The following is an 18,003-nucleotide window of genomic DNA, read 5'->3' on the forward strand; positions in this document are numbered from 1 at the left end:
GTCACATCCGAAACTTGGAGCATGAGTTCCTTGAACTCACGAACATACTCCCCCACTGTGCCCCGTTGCGTTATCCCTTGCAACTTTTCCCGAGCTTCTTCCTCGGCAAACTCTGAGTAAAACTATCCCTTCAACTCGCGTTGGAACTTTTCCCATGTTCCAATCTCACCTTGCCTTTTATCTGTGGTCCTACCTCACCACTATAAAAGCGCAATATCAGTAAGAAATAATGAAGCAGTTTGTACCTTACCCGCATCATCCATGATGTCTTTGGCACAGAGGTAGTTTTCCATCATCCACAAGAAATTCTCCACATCACATGCAGACCTTGTCCCCACAAACTCTTTCGGCTTCGGGACATACTCGTTACTGAATGATGCACTTGACACTCCTTTCCCCACCGCTACTCGACACAAGGCCAGCTCTCCCTCGAGCTCCTCTATTCTTGTGCTTAAAGCCAGCGTCGTGGCCATTGTTTCCTCCTTCAAAGCCATCAACATGGCCTCAAGAGCATCGTTCCTGTCCGAAAGTTTATCTTTATGTGAATCAAATAACTTGTTTACCTTATCCATGGTCGAATTAAGAGACATCTTTACATAGTCTCTAGACTGTTCCTTCCAGTTATCCATGTGACCCTCGAACCCATCGAGTGCCTCATTTACGTCCTCTATGAAACCCTCGAGTTTATCCACACGTTCATCTACTGCCGATAACATCTCCCTCAAACATTTTCTTACCCTCTTTTTTTTCAAACTCTTCTTTCGACATCCCAACGGTGCCTTCGAACCAACAGCTTGGATATCACTTGTCACGGGGCTAGACCTTTCGTCTCGCAATCCGTGCGGCCTTAAGCAATTTGCTCGTCCAAACTCGCCTAAGTCAGCCTTTACTCAAATGAGGATTCCTTAAGAACTCCTCCAAGGCACCAACTCTACAGCGGAAGCAAACTTGTGCCAAAAGAAGCTTATAAGAACAACAGAAAGCTACAGAAAAGATCGTACACAAGGTGTTTGAGTAAATGCTCTCAGAACTCTATTACTTTTAAGAATTCTCAAATACAATGGATGTAGTGAGTACAAATGAGGGGGAGGCTCTCTATTTATACTTGAGCTCTCCTAAAACCGACGGTCAAGATACAATTACATCGACAGATGAGATTAACCAATCCCATGATTTAAGGGATTTTACAAGATATTGCCATATCAAATCCTATCTAATCTTTACAAGATATGATTCCCTCTATCTTTAAAGATTAGTTACCATAGTTGCCTAAGTTGTCATATCTTCGCTATCGGGCCAACCAGGCTTCAATCTGACAGGCTTCTCCAACAGTTCCTTGAATCGGGCCAGCTCACATGGGCCAAATGATCCCCATCTAAGTAATAGACCTCCATCGGATGCATTTGCTTTGATGGTCACGGGCTTTGAACTCTGGCCCGTGACATTAGACACGTGTTTGGGTGGCCTACGAAGCATATGACCCTTTCTATGAGCTCCTTGGGTGTATGCAAGTTGAGGTAGTGGCCTTCCTTGGGTCATTGTGAGCTGAATCTATGGCGTTGCATTACAAGCTAAGTCCTTGGCTTTACCTTGCGAGTTGAGTCTGCGAGCAAGGTCTGTGGACCCTCCTTGTTGTCCTTTCGTGGCCTTTTTCGCATTTAATCTTTTGGTGGGGCCTATTCAAGTCACAGGTTAAAGATTCGAATCCCTAATAGGGCTTGAATCGGTGATTACTGATGTATAACAATCTATTCCCCTTAGTGGGCCTAAAGGGTGCTATAAAATGACACGCCTTATATAAATAACATTATCATTTCTAATATTTTATCTAATATACGAAAATTGTAATAATATCATTTTCCTCAAACTTAAAAAGCAACAAACAAATATAAAATATTTTCACAATCTCAAACATTTGCAATGGCTTTTAAACATCTAATTTAACTAAAGCTAAAATTCATTAAAATCATTACAAATATATAATAGAATATCTTCACACCATGCATTCATATTCAACAAATTTCTCAAAATATTCACAATTTTCACAACAAATAGATTTATAATCAAATTTAACATATTTCACACTATATTCATCATATTTCACTAAAAATCCATTTTCAAGTTTCCTACTCCATAACATAATACTAAACTATTTTATTAACATACATTCATATTTGCCAAGAAAATTTTATCAACTACATATTCAATATACCAAAATAATTATTAACTAAAGGATACATATTATACCCAATAACTTTATATTTCATGTATAACTTACAATTCTATTTGAAAATTTCAAAACCTTGAAAACAAACAAATTATAAGTAAACAAACAATTAAATATTGCTAACAAAAATAATATTAACATCTGATTCATTATAATCATTACAAATATATATTAAAATATTCTCGATCCTAACATGAATATTCAACATATTTCATAAAATATCTAACATTTTCACAATAAATTTATTTATACTTAAATTTTAAATATTTTACAATATATTCAACATATTTCACAAAATTATTTACTTTCTAAAAAAATCCATAAACGATAATGCTAATAATAAACAAATTATATTTTTAATATGCATGCATTTTTTATACAATAATTCCATCAATTACATAATTAATATATAAAAATAATTATTAACTACATTTTACATATTTTATAACAAATTTAGGATTCATATATACTTATAATTATTTTTATAATTACAAAACCCTGCAAATAAAAAATAAATTCAATAATCATATATATATTTCTTATAAGAATAAGATAATAACCTAATTAATTTAAATTAAATTGAGGGAGTTTACATAAATTTGAAACTTTTCTCTGAAAAATGAATTTTAGAAATTTCAATATTTTTATTTTTTGAGATATTTCGGATTTTTTTTGGAATATATATATATATTTTTGAAATTGTGGGGATATTATTTTAAGGGTGCGGGATAGTTTATGTTGTGGTTTGTGGGATGGTAGTATCAATTAGGGTTAGTGGGTTTAATGTTGGGTTGTAGGGGGGTTTTGGGTAGTGGTCGGGTCTTGTCCCTTCCAATTTAATAAATGGAGCTCAACTTCTTCAAATCATCATTAACACATTTGATTTGGCCTTTAGAAAAATTAGCCTTCATCATTTTGGTAAAAAAATATTAAAATAATATTATTAGGGTAAAAATCTCTGTTATTGTTTCATTTTTAATGGTAATGTGAAATGTGGGAAGATGGGAGAGGGTAGGGAGTTGCTTGATGAGATGCAAGTAAAAGATGTTCTTGTTTGGACGACTTTGGTTTCGGGGTATGATCAATGGGGAGATTTGGAATCAGCTAATGAGATGCTTGAAAAAAATCAGCTTTGGTTATGTCAGAAATGGCATGGGGAATAAGGCGCTTGTGTTTTTTATGAGGATCACGGCATGTAGAGTTTAGACCTGATCAGTTTACGTTTAGTAGTTGTCTTTGTGCTTGTGCTTGTGCTTGTGCTAGTATAGCTTCACTTCCACATACATGCTTGTTTGATACAAACTAATTTTAGGCCAAACATGATAGTTGTCAGTTCTCTCGTTGATATGTATTCGAAATGCGACTGTCTTAAAATTGGCAAATGGAATTTTGGTCTTACTCATAATAAGCAGGTTCCTGTATTGTGGAACACAAAGTTTTCTGCATTAGCACAATATGGCCATAGTGTAGAGGCAATGAAATGTTTGATAACATGGTAAAAATGGGAGTGAAGCCAGATAGGACAGGACCACTTTTGCTGTTATGGTCAATGCATGTAGCCAGTCACTCCGGCCTTGTTCAAGTAGGTATTTTCAATGCATTTCTTTTGATTATGGCATACTTTCCGACCAACAACATTATACGTGTTTGATTGATCTCCTAGGTGGAGCCGGCCGTTTCGACCAGTTGATGAGCCATCTAAAGCTTGATAGCTAGTTGATTATGACATTTTTTTAGAACGTAGGAGAGATGTTAATTAATTCATAAGATTGTGTTTGTGAATTATTGGATAATGAAAGTAATGGAAGAGAAGTTATGAAAATAATGGATATAATGGTTGTTTAGTAGAAGTTGCACTCATATAACTCATTTTAGCAAAAAGAATGCTATTTGCAAACTTAAGTGCAAGTCCACGGTTTAATCAACAAGGAGAGGGAGAGAAAAAACACTTTTACTCTAGAAAAAGACTAAGAAGTAGAATTCTTAATAATATCCATATCTAATTATTCAAGCCATGCTCTCCAAAACACCCCATAGTGGAACAAACTCAAGAATCCTGCTAACCTTTTTAAACTTAGCTCCACAACCTTCTCAACATGGAGCATCTACAATGAACCATCTGGAGCATGGTAGCCAGGTATGGAATGCCCTTCTCGCTGTTTCTAGAATCCATGGAAATATAGAACCGGGGAGAAAAGCAGCCTGTATGTATTGCTTTCAAGTATATATGGTGCAATTGGGAAATGGGAATTGGTTGAGAAAGTCGGGCACCTTATGGATAAGAGACAAGTGAAGAAAGAGGTAGATTTTAGCAAGAAATGGGGAGGAACTGAAAATGTTACAGACCAACAAACCACGTCGTTCGACAGAATGTCGGACAGCCATACAGGTGGAAGAATCCCAGAGAAAATAAATTTTAATTCTCAACCAATAAAGCAATGAAATTCAAAGCCGCTCACATGACTAAAATAGTTTTTTCACCTACTGTTTGAATTAAAAAAAAACATAGATAGCAGATAATAATTGAGAGGAAAATAGAATTTTGAGAAAGCTGTCTCTCTTAGAAGGCCGACCCTACAATATAACACAATCTATCCGACGTCATGATGTTATATATTCAATCCCATAAACAAAACCTTTTAATTTGCAACTTGAAAGACAAGGAAAAGCAGGGAAATACCAACAAGAAGAAGAAGAGGAGGAGAAGGAGGAGGAAGGATTTGAAAGGAATCTGCAATCTTCTTTTTCTTCTTCTCAATGGGTTCTGAGGTCTCTAAACAGATCCAAAGGCGCAAGGCAGTCTCCGTGGAAAAGCAAATGCTTTTTGACCTTAATGAAAATTGCGGGGAAACATTCCCTGGTTGTGACTATCGTCCTACTGACAGGAAGAATTGGATGGCCAGCCTTGGTCCTAAGGACCTTCACATAAATAACATTGTATGGCCTGGAACTCATAATTCTGCTACCGACAGGATAGGAATTCCCTGCATCTCTCGGCCTTTTGCGCAATGCCAGACTTTGTCTGTTTACCAGCAGCTTGTTCTAGGCACCAGAGTTTTGGATATTAGAGTTAATGAAAACAATCATGTCTGCCATGGTATCTTGTTGACGTACAACATCGATGTTGTCATAAATGATGTCAAGAAGTTCTTGTTCGAGACAACGTCCGAGGTCATAATTCTGGAGATCCGCACTGAATACGGGCACCGGGATCCTCCTGAATTTGAGGATTACTTGGAGGAAAAACTCGGCATGTACCTCATCCACCAGGATGATTACGTCTTTGGCAAAACAATTGCAGAATTGTTGCCAAAGAGGATTATCTGTGTCTGGAAACCAAGAAACTCAGCTCAGCCTAAACCAGGGTCTCCATTCTGGAGTGCTGAATATCTCAAGGACAATTGGATTGACACAGATTTGCCATCCACAAAGTTTGATAGTAATTTGAAGTATTTGAGTGACCAAGCACCAGTTTCATCAAGGAATTTCTTCTACAGAGTGGAGAACACAGTGACAGCACAGCCAGATAATCCTGTGGTATGCGTTAGACCAGTAACAGGCCGAATTCATGGATATGCTAGGCTGTTCATCAATCGGTGCTTTGCCGAAGGTTGCGCCAATAGGTTGCAAGTATTCTCTACAGATTTTATTGGTGGGGATTTTGTTGATGCTTGTGTTGGCCTTACACACGCCCGGGTCCATGGCGAGTGTTGATGAGTCTGTCAACTTTTTCTCATCTTCAGTGGACATTTCTTTTGCAGTACCTAGTTTCTACAAGCATGCAAATTTGTTTGTAATGCAGTATATAATGTGTATAACATTTTGCATATTTATGTTCTTGTTGGATTGGCTAGTTTTGATACTTTCAGCTTTTGGTTTTTCTGCAATTCTTAAAGCCCTTATAAGCTGGGCCAACAGGCCTTAACTTTTCAGGAAAAGAAAGAGAAAGAAAAAAGCACATTTTCGGCTCAAGATGCTTATAAGTTTATAATTTAAAGTTTCCAAGCATGTACCGTGTTTATGGCTCAGTAGTAAGTACATACATTGCCTTCCAGAGGGCAGTAGCAAGCCCCCAGTAGGAGCAGTTATGTGTCCTAAACATGAGCTTCCAATTTATGGAATCTAAATGTTGCATCGCTGAATAATGTGATTAGGACCCTAGATATAATTGGTGCCAGTCTTCTCTTTGCAAAACTTTTGTCTCAGTGAAGCCTCCAACTGTTGGACTATTGAGGAGAACAATCCTGCGAACAAGAGAAGAATTATAGTCCAAGTATTTGAGTAGTCTAAAATTAAGAGTACATCATAGGTCCATCAGAAAACGAAACATACAGTTAACACCGAGTCAAAATAACAGAATGGCTGGGAATCAAATAGCATTAATGAAGATTGACGAAGACTGTATGAAATATATATGTATATAACCAACCCCCCCCCCCAACACACACACATAACTGGAACTTTTCGTATCATGGAACAACTCACAGAGACTAAAAAAAAATATTATATTCATGACCAATATCTGGGTACTAAGGTGGGTTTCTAGACTTCCCATATAATTGAGAAAAGAAAAACGAGATAGAATTTCACATTCTATTTCTTGCTACTTGATCTGAACCAGGAATAAGTATTTGGACTTGGCCTTGGCCAGACAGGTCTACTATTCTGGTAAAAATGATAGGTTTTAATGACTTCCTTTTCACAGTGTTTGAGCAATCAATTACAGGAAGCATTCTGCAAGTTAATGGCTGCATGTCCAATTCAGATTTGATAGATCAAGGATTATTGTGGTGGTCAGGTAAGCTTCAAAAACACCATCAAAGGTAAGAACATTGAGTTCTGTAAAGATTAGGAAAACAGTAAGTGAAAACCTGAGAGTGCGCTATCTCTATGCTGTAATGATCCTTTAACAAGTAGTGTGCCTGGGATTTGCTGAAAGACCTGAAAACAAATATTGCAATCATGTATAGAGTCTTGACCACAGGTCAAATTGTATTCAAGAGAATTGAGGTAACCATACCAAAATACGAAAACACAAGTTTGAGGGTGCCTCTTGCACATTGCTGCAACTAGCAACTTCATCAATATGTTTTACGTCATTGTTCAGCAGAGCATTGCAGTGATCAGCTGATGCAGTAATCTATTAAAATGAGATTGTCTTGCGAGTAAGCATAGAGCAAATTTTCATTCAACGTCAAAAGACACTATGATAAGTGGACGGAGATATTGCTTACATCAACCACAAAAGAAGAGGCATTCAATTTACAAGATGCTCCACCAGCTAGGAAAAAGGATTCAACTGACCGGAGTACATGTATTGCACCAAACTGGCGTTGAATACCCTAGGAAGAAGAGAAGTTCAAAAGAGCAATGTCATAAAACTAAGAAAAAGAAAATGCAACATCTCGTAAAAACATATAGATAAAAGAAAAAAAGAAGCCTATAGATTTAAATTATATCTCCATACAAGCAGCTAGAGATGCATAGTAATAAGAATTGAAGATACTTTGTGCATGTGTCAACTAATGTGAAAAATTGACCCTTTAATATGAATGTTCGTGCAGCTATTTCTTTTATGTCTTTTAAAATTCTGAATAATGAATCTCGCAATGGTTCAGATATGCCTTTGAGTTGTATTATTAAATTTTAAGCTGCATCAAGGTCTAACTTAGAAAGAGGGCAAAAAGCAATGTAGATATCCATCTGATGTCAATGTCGGATAATACCTCCAAATAAGCTTGTGGAGAAAAGAAACTTGAACACTATTAAGACAAACTAAAGAAAATAGCCAAACCTCAAGCATGAAGGAGAGAATGTTCTTTTCAGTCACATGAGGTGTAACTATCTTCGTTGCAGGAGGCACAAAGGACCAAGCAAGTCCCCATCGACATGTTTTCCCTTGGACAAACTCAGTTGTTTTTACTACAGTAACTCCAACCTGTCGAAGCTTTGACACTAGGAATTTGAGATTCACTTTCCTTCCAACCATTGACGTATACCACCTAAGTGCAAACTTAAAGGTTAGCATTAAGTGAATGTAACAACTTAAACTAAACGAGGTGGAGATATCCCTGAGAATAATACCGGAAAGATTGCTTCAGCACAACACTATCTTCAATAATACGTGTAATAAAGGCCTTTTCACCACCAGGGCAGACCATCTCCTCATAAGTTCCACCGCAAGAAGTCCTCGGATTCAATCCTGCTTCCTCAAAGCTTTCAAAAAATGGGGGATTACACATGCAGAAGTCAAAGGTCTCACCATCCCTTACCACATCAACAAGTATAGAAGGTCCATTATAGCTCTTATCTTCACCTGCTGGCATATCAAGGGAAGAAGACGGCAAACCTTCTCTTTCCTCAGAATAGCTAGACTCAACACTTAACCCCTCAGAAGAAAGGGTGTTTTGAGAACATTTAACTTTTCTAATCTCAATTAATTCTGAAATATTTGGATTGTTTTTAACATTCCTCTCTGCCCATTCTATAGCTACATCAGTCATTTCTGCAATCAAGTAGAGAAATGTTTAAAACCCAGAATTTCACATGAGACATTGGTGGATTATGAACAGAATAATTAAGCAAACTAAGGCGAAAAACATTTAAAAAAAACCTGATGCAACAAAGCTCCAGCCCAATAGCGATGCGCCAAGAAGAGGGTAGATACAGTTGGCTCCAGTTCCTATATCAAATCCCCTCACATTATCTTCATTGCTGTTATCTCTGGGAATGATGTGAGAAGAGAGAAGATCTTCAATCCAATGGATGTAGTTGGAGCGGTTGGGCACCGTAGGGCAGAGCTGCCCATCAGGAATCCACCTGTTAAAATCCATTTCAAGTTAATAAACAATAACAGCAATATGTAAAGAAGAAGCAAGCCTAGAGTGTTCACCAATGGAGGTTGTGGTCGTGAAGGAGAAGGACGCGGGTAAGTTCGCGGGTGGCATTGAAGTCAGTCCAGTCGATTCTGGGTCGGCCTTCGCGAGTGTAGAAGACAAAGGGTTTAAAGGTAGGGTATAAAGAGGCTAAAAGAGCGAAATCGGGCGGGTTATCGGAGTACTTGTTTTTGGGGTGGATCTTGGGTCTCTCTTCCTTTCTTCTCCTCTTCTTGGACGGCATTTTCCTTCGCTCCAAATTATCATAAAACAAATCTCTGCTATTATAATCAATAAACTGCCATCAGAAACATAATCAAGTCCAGCAAGCAAAGCTCACAACAAATTAATTGAAATCCATATCTTAAAAATAAAAATTTGGGTTTCAAATTCGATGTAAAAGGAAAACAGATTAGAACGAGAAAGTGGTTGTTTGTAGGCAATGGGTTAGCTTAGGTAGATGCTAAAGAAGGAGACAAAACGGAGTCGGCAGATGTTAAACTCAGTTTCGGCGGGACAGAACCGTGGGACATGGAATAGAACCGACAAGCCATTGAGTCCAAAGGCTCCGCAAACCACAGGGGATATATAGCTCTAAAAAAATTCACTTATTTTAATTATATAGCTCTAACAAAATTTGAACCAAAAACACCAATAAACATTCCAATTCAATAATTGCTAATAATAATAAATATCATGCAGCACATAATGTAATTTGGTTCGTTTCTGTGAAACAACAAAGCATTTAAGAGGAGGTAATTTGGTGTAGATATAAGAGACAAATGGCAATGCAATAAAACTTGTGCCAAAAACAGATATTTAAACAAGCAGGTAGCCAATGAAATAGAGACCATTGCAACCTAACCTCAAATTCTCAATTATAACCTCGACTTGGAGGGGCTTCTTTTCTTTTATCATGCAAATATTTTCTATACAAAATCATTTCACTAAATAAAAGAAAAAAAAGATTAATGATAGGAGGTAGAGATCGATGGAAAAAATTAATAAGTTTTAGAACAAGTATAATGCAAAAATAGAAAATATAATGCAAATTGCTTTTGATATAAAAATCATATTTTAATACGAAATAAAAATAAACCATAACTGATAGGAAAAACAATAATAATAATAAAGTTTAAATTACAGAGACAAAAAGGTTGAATTATAGGGACAAACAAATCAAATTATAGAGATAAAAAAAAAAGTTGAATTGGGGAAAAATCGACTTATAGGATAAAAAAGAATTACATGAATTAAAAAATAGGAAGAAAAATTTGACTTTGGAGGAAAAAATGAACTACAAGGACAAAAATATTAGAATTATAGGGACCAAAATTTCAAATTACAAAGACAAAAAAAAGAGGAAATACATGGAAAAAATTCGACTAATAGGGAGGAAAAAATCGACTTATAGGGGTAAAAAATTTCGGCAAAAAAAGTACAGCAATTTAAAAGTATAGAAAGAACTAACCTTAATAGATGAAATCATTTTGTAAATGAAATCATGTTTAAGAGCACTGGTAAATGGAGTAATTTTTTAGTAAGTATGATCAAATATACCATTCCACATATCTAATTTGTGAAAAATGTTACTCATCCTTGTGTATTTTATTTTGAAGGTTTTAGCTCAATAAACTCTTGCAAACCTCCCTTCACCAAACAGTACAATTAGAGAGTGTGACTACCAATCTTCAATTTGTGCCCAAATCAGCTAAAAAATGTCCAAAACTCTGTTTACCAAACACCCCCTAAGCAAATTAAAGATAAACAAATTAAAAAATTTATTTCATAAATTAAACAATAAGATCATTCCATATTATACATATAATAATTCATAATTCAACAAAATCAAAATAAATAATAAAAGATTAAATTTAATTTTAAAGTATATTTTAAATTATTTTTTGGTACCAACCAGTATACCATATTTCAGGTGGCATGGACGAAATTAATAGGTACGCACTGATGTGATTGATATTGATCGAAACTTGCAATGGAATGGAACCTAAAGTTTATTGTTTCTGTTTACTGCCAGAAAGAGCTATCCGACTTGTATAAGCAGTACTGGGACGCTATCTACTATCATGATCAAAATACCTTTATTTATATCAACTATTTAAAAGGTATATAAAAATTAGATTAATTTATATTTTTATATCATTATATTAAATTATTTGAATATCTTTATATTAATTTTAAATCTTATTTATTATATTTGATTATTTAAAATATTTTATATATTATTAATTTTAAAAAAATTATACTAATTACTTAAAATGTATTTAAAATTTATATTTCATATATCACTATATTAAATTATTTAAATATCAAATAACTTAAATAGTTACTATTATCATATCTATAATGAATGTTTTAACCGTCAACTGCATTTTTTGGCAACAATAAAAAAACGTTAAGTTTTTTTTATCATTGAGGTTGAAAAACACTTTTCAACTCGAACCTTGATTTCAAAAAAAAATAAAAATGAAAAATCAACAAGCCGATTTTAAAACCAAACATTTGATTTAAATTGGGATTTTAACCTAAGCCAAAAAAATAAATTTTTTTAACTTTTAATTTTAGAAAAGTGATTTTTAATGAAGTTACCTTTTTATCTCTCATTAAATATTTTACTTTACAACATCATGTTTAGAATTGACATTTTATCTTCTCAAAACACTTTTTACCAACAATAATAAATTCTATCAAACTTTTCAAAATACTTTCAACCTCAATGATAAACTAATTCTAATTTTAACAAACTATATCTTTTTACAGCACTTTTTTACTATACTTTTCAAAAAACATTCTTTTAAAATCACTTTCAACCGCAATACAAAAGTAGAGTAGTTTTTAATTATATTAAAAAAAAGTTAAAATACTAGTAGTAAAAATAAAATATCTATGGCCAACCATTGCCCTTAAGAAGCATTAATATTTAAGGGTCGTCATCTGTCATGGTTCATTTCGATGCCATCGTGTATATGGTATACTTCAAAGAAAACCCCCTCGTATCGTATGAAACTAGCTTCTACTATTATACGTGAACTATAGCGGAGCTTGATCTCAACCAATAAAGGAATCATTGGGTAAACAACATTTAGATATAACTAGGGCCTAATACATACAATGATGAACATGGAGCTGAAGCGTAGTGAATCTAACGCTCACATTTCGGAAGGCTTGAACCCAGAACAGATCAGACGTGTAGTTCTTGTTGTTTTTTATAACGCTAGAGTTTCACAATTCGGAGGAATCAGCTTTCTTGAGCTACATAACGGTAATCTACGTATCCGTGTTATTTTTTCATGCTATGTTTGTATATCGTGTTTTGTATTGTGTTGGATGTACAACAGAAGTTATTATATTCAAAAGTTATCAACGACACTGTTGTGACTATATTTTCCGAATACTGGGCAATGCCAGAGTACAAATAATACTGGAGAGTACTGAACCCTGAGTCAAAGGTTGCTCTTATTCATGGGCCACTGGCCACCAATTGAAATGGGACTGATATGACCCTTTGGGGAGACCTTCAGGGGAGAGGAAACCCCTATAAAACTCTCCTGAGGAAAGCCACGACTGCCCTTCTCAACTCCCTTACAATTCAATTGCAGCTGTTACACATGAATAGGGGCCCTCATGGGTTCCACTAGGGGCGTCCTCATCACTGCTTTACGCTCCATAAAAGCTAATCCACAGGCAATGTCACCTGCAAATTAACCCCGTGCAAGTGATCTTTTATCATGTGCCACTACATTTCTAATTCCGGCCCTGATGAATATTGAAATGTCACCTCATCATCACCAATTTGTAGAATATTTTGGCTACATATATTCTATAGTATTTTAATAATGTAGGCAAGTGAGAAAAGAAGCAATTCTTGATTGAGGATGGTTCCATGGGAGCAAAAATAACCTTATTATGCAAAATATCTAACCAAAGAAACTACAATCACCATATCCAGCAAAGTTAAAAGAAATGGTAGAAAAATACTATAGAAATTTCAGCACCTTACTTTCAATGTTTCACTCACCTCTTGAAAGACCACAGAGATATGGCCATTTTTAAAAATGTCATTTCCGTAGCAAACCTATTTTCATCATTGTCCATACTGCACTTGATGGAAATAGTCAAATAGTTTTTTCAGTAATGGAAAGAGAGAAGTCAAAGCAAGCTGAAGCTGCTCAGAGCTATTTATTCGTAAACTGACTTGTCCTGCGCCTTTGTTATTCAGATTGGCACGAGCTATTAGGTTTGTAGACCGTCCAACAGGTACCTGTGATTGTATATTGCATCCAATGGCGAGATCTCCATGCCAATCCATGATAGATAGACCAAGTGTAGATAAGGAGCGACCCAGAGGGTAATCTTTATCCCTCAATTGTGCTTCCAAGCTGCCCCCATAAGCAAGATCGCCGCGTCCTGTCATAGCACCCCCAGTCATGACTACCTGGAACTGCTTATTAGCAATCAGTTTGTCTTCAAATTTCACTCCAGCTGATAGTGCATCACCTAAGAGTGTAACTGAGATGCCAGCTGTTGCCTTATTCTTCTTCAGATTACTAAACCTGGTCTCGCTGCGCAGTGTATAGGCTAAATCCTTTCCAACAGTCTGCATATCAAAACCCACTGAAGTTGCTTTACCTTCCCCATGCTTTAAAGAACTGGCTAGTTCCATTTGGACATTGGCATCCCTTTTGTCCTTTGTAATCTGGCCAGAAAAAGAAATAGGAAATTTCTCTTTTGCAACGAACAGTCTTTCAACATTAATACCTTCGTAACCAACATCATGATCCCAACCATGTGTATCTAGAACAGGCCTAACAAGCCATGGGTTGGAGGAATCAAGGGAACGATAGCGATGAGTTGGATTATCAGAATCAAAAGAAGCAGGCAACGCCAAATCTGGCATGGGAACTGGAACAGAAGAAGCACCACTACTTTCTTCTTCTGCATTTTCACCGTACTCACTTGGCAGATCCTTGGCTGCAGCAGCCATTTTCTTCATCATCTTTCGCCGCTTTTTCTCTTCCTTCAGTTGTTTCTTCATAAAAAGCTTTTCCCTATATTCCAACTCGTCAAAATATGCTTTCTTCTGAGCTTTACTAAGCTTTGCTATTTGTGCTTTACTCAACCGCTTGAAAGGTGGCAGCTCATCATATTCTGGTTCATCCTCAGAGTCTGAGGATTCATCCAAATCATCATCTAATCCATCCTCATCGCCATACTGCTCTTCAGGAAGCTTAACTTGCGGTCTTGATTGAAGAAGAGATGAAAGAAGGAAAGGTAGAGGAGGTGCTCTTGTTCGAGTTGCAAAAGGCTTCCCTGGAGGAGTATCTTGCAACTTCAACAGTGTGTTTGCCTCTGCCAGAATTTTAGATGCAAAGGAAAGCAACAACAAATGAGGCTTCCAGACCTGACCATTTGGCAATACTCTCTGGCCTGCCCTATTTGTTCTACATGCAGAGTGATTCTCCACTAACGAAACAGGATTCATGAGTCGCATATCCCCAGCTGCCTGACGAATAGCCTGCTGTACAACATGAGAACGCTGAGTGACAAACATGTCATAACTAGAAGCAGTACCATTTGGACCATCTGGTGGAGCAGAAGCTGCATGAGTCAAAACCACAATTGCATTAAACCATATAGATGGACCAAAGATATCAGTTATGGTATGCAAAAGGGGCATATCACCAAAATCCCTTGTTTGCATGTCCAACCTATCGAGGTACAACACAATATCTGGAGGTGTTTTCTTGATGAAACGCTTAACAGAGTGAAGGATCTTCTCATTCTGGCATTGGTCAGACCAGGAAGGAAGAAGGCCTGGTGTGTCAATTACACGAACCTTAATACCATGCACAGTACCCACAACATCCTGAACCTTATTGGTACCAGTCTGGAAAGCATTAGTGCCAAACTTGATTTCATCAAATATTGAATTAATAGTAGCACTTTTACCAACTCCTGTTTTCCCAAGGACCATAATTGTACAGGCGAAATCAAGGGGTTCATTTCCAGCTGCCTCAAGCTGTTCAGCCATAGCACTTGCACGGTCAAAGCTGAAGGCACCAACCCGGCCCCCATTTCTCCCCCGGAGCTGCTCAGCTAATCCTAGTCTGTACAAAACCTGTGCCACAACAACATTATGGGGAGTCTGCCCGAGCCTATTTGCAAGCCGCAAAAACTTAACTCTAATCAACTGAAGCTTTTCACGAGTCTCATCATTCTCCTCAGCCTCCACATTACCAGGATCTTCAATTTGCTGTGCCTGTGCCTGTGCTTGAGAGACACTTCCATTCACACGAGGCTGCTGCACCACCCTGGGGGCAGGTTCCAATAGCGGAGCAGCACGCCCAAGGCCAGCAGGATGAGAAGGGGTAGCAAGGTTTGTAGATTTAACAGATGATGCCGGAGCAGGAACAATTAAACATTCTTTAGTCACAGAGGTGTTTGTCTTAGGCTCCTGAGTTATGTCTGCTTTCTTCCCAATCTCTTTGGCTTTTGCAGACACTGAAGATCCTGGAGCATGTTGCACTTCCTGCTCTAGGGTCACTGGGGTGCTTTGCTTATTTTGTTGACTTTTCTCTGCTTTATCATCAGATTGTTCAGTCACAAAATCAATATCTTGACATTTATTACCCACCATTTCATCAGGGAGCCGAGATTGAAAACTATCATGAACCTCTGTTCTCAAATCAGCTTTACCAACCTCAATCTTCTCATTCCTCTCATCTGTAAACTTTTCTGAAGAGGATAAGTTCCCGACTGCAGAAGCAACTGTCTCTTCAACAGATTTACTTGGCTCAGACAGCATATCTCTCAGTTCATCAATCTCACCATTATTCTTCATATCCCTAGCACCAGATAAATCTTTTACTTCTCCATTCATGGTATCCTCCGCAGCAGCAAAAGCCTTTTTTGCTTTTTCATCTTTGTCACCACCATCTACTGAATCAAGATCAGCTGTGGCACCTTTTACCTCCGTACTCTCTTTTCCCTGATAAGTATCTCCTTTTACAGGCATCTCCATGACTGTACCAAACTTGAGATTCCTTTTTTCCTTGTCCCTTGGAACTTCTGTTTCTCTGGTACCACTGACTTCAGGTACTTCCTTCGCACTATTCAATTCATCAGTCCTTTCGCCCATTTCAGTCCCTCCCTCGTCAATCTTATCCAACACCACACCACCACTAACACACTCCCCTTTCTGCTGGTCCACCGACTCTGCCACAACCTCCAGAGTTCCAACCTCACTTGGAATTGCATTCTCCAGAGCTCCAACCTCAGTTAGAACCTCAACAGCCTCTTGAAAGGTCTCTTCTTTAGGTTCTAAATTCAAATTCTCCTTAACTACCTCTGAACCAGTATCACCAAATGTCTCAACATTTCCAATTGCATCGGCAACTAAACTGCTGCCATCCACTCCAGGTTTTTCTGCCTGTTCTTGCAAAATCTCCTGTGTTGCAATTGCCTCCCCAAAAACCTCATCTACCGGTTCTTTTGTTTCACCGGAATCCCCAGCAACCCTCACCTCCACTTCCTCATTGGCAACTCTTTCTTCCGCAATCTTGTTGTCTACCATTACTACCCCATTTTCCATTTTCACAAATGTTGCTTCAAAAGCCTAAATTCACGAAGAACATTAAAAGAAAAAGAGAACAGCCCATCATAACCATTAAACATCTGAATAATCAATAAAGAATCAATTATAAGAAACACCCACAAAACGAAAAGCCATCCTTTCCTAAAACCCGAACATAAAAATGCAATATTGATCCACATGTTAAAGGAAGAAAATAGATCGTTGCCTTTCTTTAGAATATAACATCACCTTTCCAAATCAAATAAGATCCCAAGTTCATACTTTAAAAAGGGATTAACGCAATAAATGTAAATAATAAAAGAAAGAAAAAAAAGAGATGGGCAATTATAATAAAACACAAGGTTACCTGGTCTTTTTGATTCTGCGGTGATTTTCAGATAGAGAAAAGGGGGAAAAAGGGGGTTTGTGTACTATAATAAGAGACAGATTAGAGAGGCAAAGGAAGAATGGAAGTATTAAGGATAAGAAGGTGATCAAGGGATGAAAATGGAGGTTGGGTTGTGATCAGACGGTGAGAGATGGTTGATTAGTATGATCATGAAAAACGCCGAATCATGAGTGTGTGAGTCACGTGATCATACCTTATTCGAGAGGGACAGAGATTGTGGACCGTCCAATCTTTCCTGATTCAACCATATTTGATTGTGCCTACTCATCTCTCCTCTAATCAACCCTACAAACAAACCAAGCTGTTGAGATGAGATTGTTAGTAAATATGACTGTTGTTTGTGGAAGTATTTTCACTTGAAGAAATTTAATGGGTAGGGAGGCTTTCATTATTGATGTAACATCAATTTTTGTAAGGTTTCAATCAAATTACAGTGATGGATGTTATGAATGTATCCAATTCATTTGGAGCTGTGGGGCTGCTTTGTTGGTGGATTTTTTTCGTTTGACCACATGTGTTTAGAAGGTATTAGGTGAGGGAATTATAGGGATCAACCCAATCAGATCCCCCACCCCCGGTCCCCATTTTTGGTTGATATATTAAAAACAATTTACCTACTAATACATTTTGCTCAAGTAAGTTTATATATTTCTTTTCATTAAATTATTTTGATAAGTAATAAACTAAGGGGCAATTTGGAAAGTTAGACACTTCTATCAGTACTGTGTGCTAGTAATTCTAAATCTATCATACCCCAATGACAATTTCCTCATTCTTGTATTTTTTAAGAGTGAATCTTTCACCACTAAGGATCAGTTTAACATTGTTTTTAAAAAACACTTTTGATATAAAAATATTACTAAACAAGATGCTTTTAAGCTTTTCAAAAGTGCTTTTGGAA

At 36.9% G+C, this 18,003-nt stretch overlaps 3 protein-coding genes across 6 annotated transcripts; 1 reads left to right on the plus strand and 2 right to left on the minus strand.

The window, feature by feature from the left end:
- Positions 1-4,698: 4,698 nt before the first annotated feature.
- Positions 4,699-5,941, plus strand: LOC108476495 (uncharacterized). Its single transcript, XM_017778702.2, has one exon. The coding sequence runs from the start codon at positions 4,985-4,987 to the stop codon at positions 5,939-5,941; it is 957 nt and encodes a 318-aa protein (XP_017634191.1). The 5' UTR covers positions 4,699-4,984.
- Positions 5,942-6,187: 246 nt separating this feature from the next.
- LOC108476494 (uncharacterized) lies at positions 6,188-9,927 on the minus strand. Of its 2 annotated transcripts, XM_017778701.2 has the most exons (8): positions 9,120-9,925; positions 8,841-9,046; positions 8,312-8,732; positions 8,022-8,229; positions 7,462-7,569; positions 7,248-7,367; positions 7,099-7,168; positions 6,188-6,471 (listed from the first exon to the last, which is right to left on the minus strand). In XM_017778701.2, exons 1-8 carry the CDS (start codon positions 9,344-9,346, stop codon positions 6,386-6,388), a joined length of 1,446 nt encoding a protein of 481 aa, XP_017634190.1. In that variant the 5' UTR covers positions 9,347-9,925; the 3' UTR covers positions 6,188-6,385. The 2 variants fall into 2 exon arrangements, 1 of the variants encoding a protein (XP_017634190.1); XR_008275748.1 differs by lacking the exon at positions 6,188-6,471 and having other exon boundaries at positions 7,248-7,354; positions 9,120-9,927.
- A 2,523-nt stretch (positions 9,928-12,450) lies between these two features.
- On the minus strand, positions 12,451-17,632 carry LOC108477972 (translocase of chloroplast 120, chloroplastic-like). Of its 3 annotated transcripts, none has more exons than XR_008275750.1 (3): positions 17,061-17,632; positions 13,139-16,735; positions 12,451-12,814 (listed from the first exon to the last, which is right to left on the minus strand). XR_008275750.1 is itself a non-coding variant. In XM_017780426.2 (2 exons), exon 2 carries the CDS (start codon positions 16,709-16,711, stop codon positions 13,205-13,207), a length of 3,507 nt encoding a protein of 1,168 aa, XP_017635915.2. In that variant the 5' UTR covers positions 16,712-16,735; positions 17,061-17,631; the 3' UTR covers positions 12,451-13,204. The 3 variants fall into 3 exon arrangements, 1 of the variants encoding a protein (XP_017635915.2); XR_008275749.1 differs by having other exon boundaries at positions 12,451-12,876; XM_017780426.2 differs by having other exon boundaries at positions 12,451-16,735; positions 17,061-17,631.
- Positions 17,633-18,003: the final 371 nt, after the last annotated feature.

This window comes from Gossypium arboreum, chromosome 12 (assembly GCF_025698485.1).
Source record: "Gossypium arboreum isolate Shixiya-1 chromosome 12, ASM2569848v2, whole genome shotgun sequence".
In the NCBI taxonomy this organism is placed as follows: Eukaryota; Viridiplantae; Streptophyta; class Magnoliopsida; order Malvales; family Malvaceae; genus Gossypium; species Gossypium arboreum.

What these genes read in the sequence shown, in the direction of transcription:
- LOC108476495 (XM_017778702.2), top strand. Translation starts at nt 4,985, where the DNA reads ATGGGTTCTGAGGTCTCTAAACAGATCCAAAGGCGCAAGGCAGTCTCC.
- LOC108476494 (XM_017778701.2), bottom strand. Translation starts at nt 9,346, where the DNA reads ATGCCGTCCAAGAAGAGGAGAAGAAAGGAAGAGAGACCCAAGATCCAC. An exon ending in GTGCTGAAGCAATCTTTCCG is followed by an intron (nt 8,230 to 8,311) that starts GTATTATTCTCA and finishes GTTTGCACTTAG; the next exon opens with GTGGTATACGTCAATGGTTG. An exon ending in TAGAGATAGCGCACTCTCAG is followed by an intron (nt 6,472 to 7,098) that starts GTTTTCACTTAC and finishes TCTTGTTCGCAG; the next exon opens with GATTGTTCTCCTCAATAGTC.
- LOC108477972 (XM_017780426.2), bottom strand. Translation starts at nt 16,711, where the DNA reads ATGGAAAATGGGGTAGTAATGGTAGACAACAAGATTGCGGAAGAAAGA.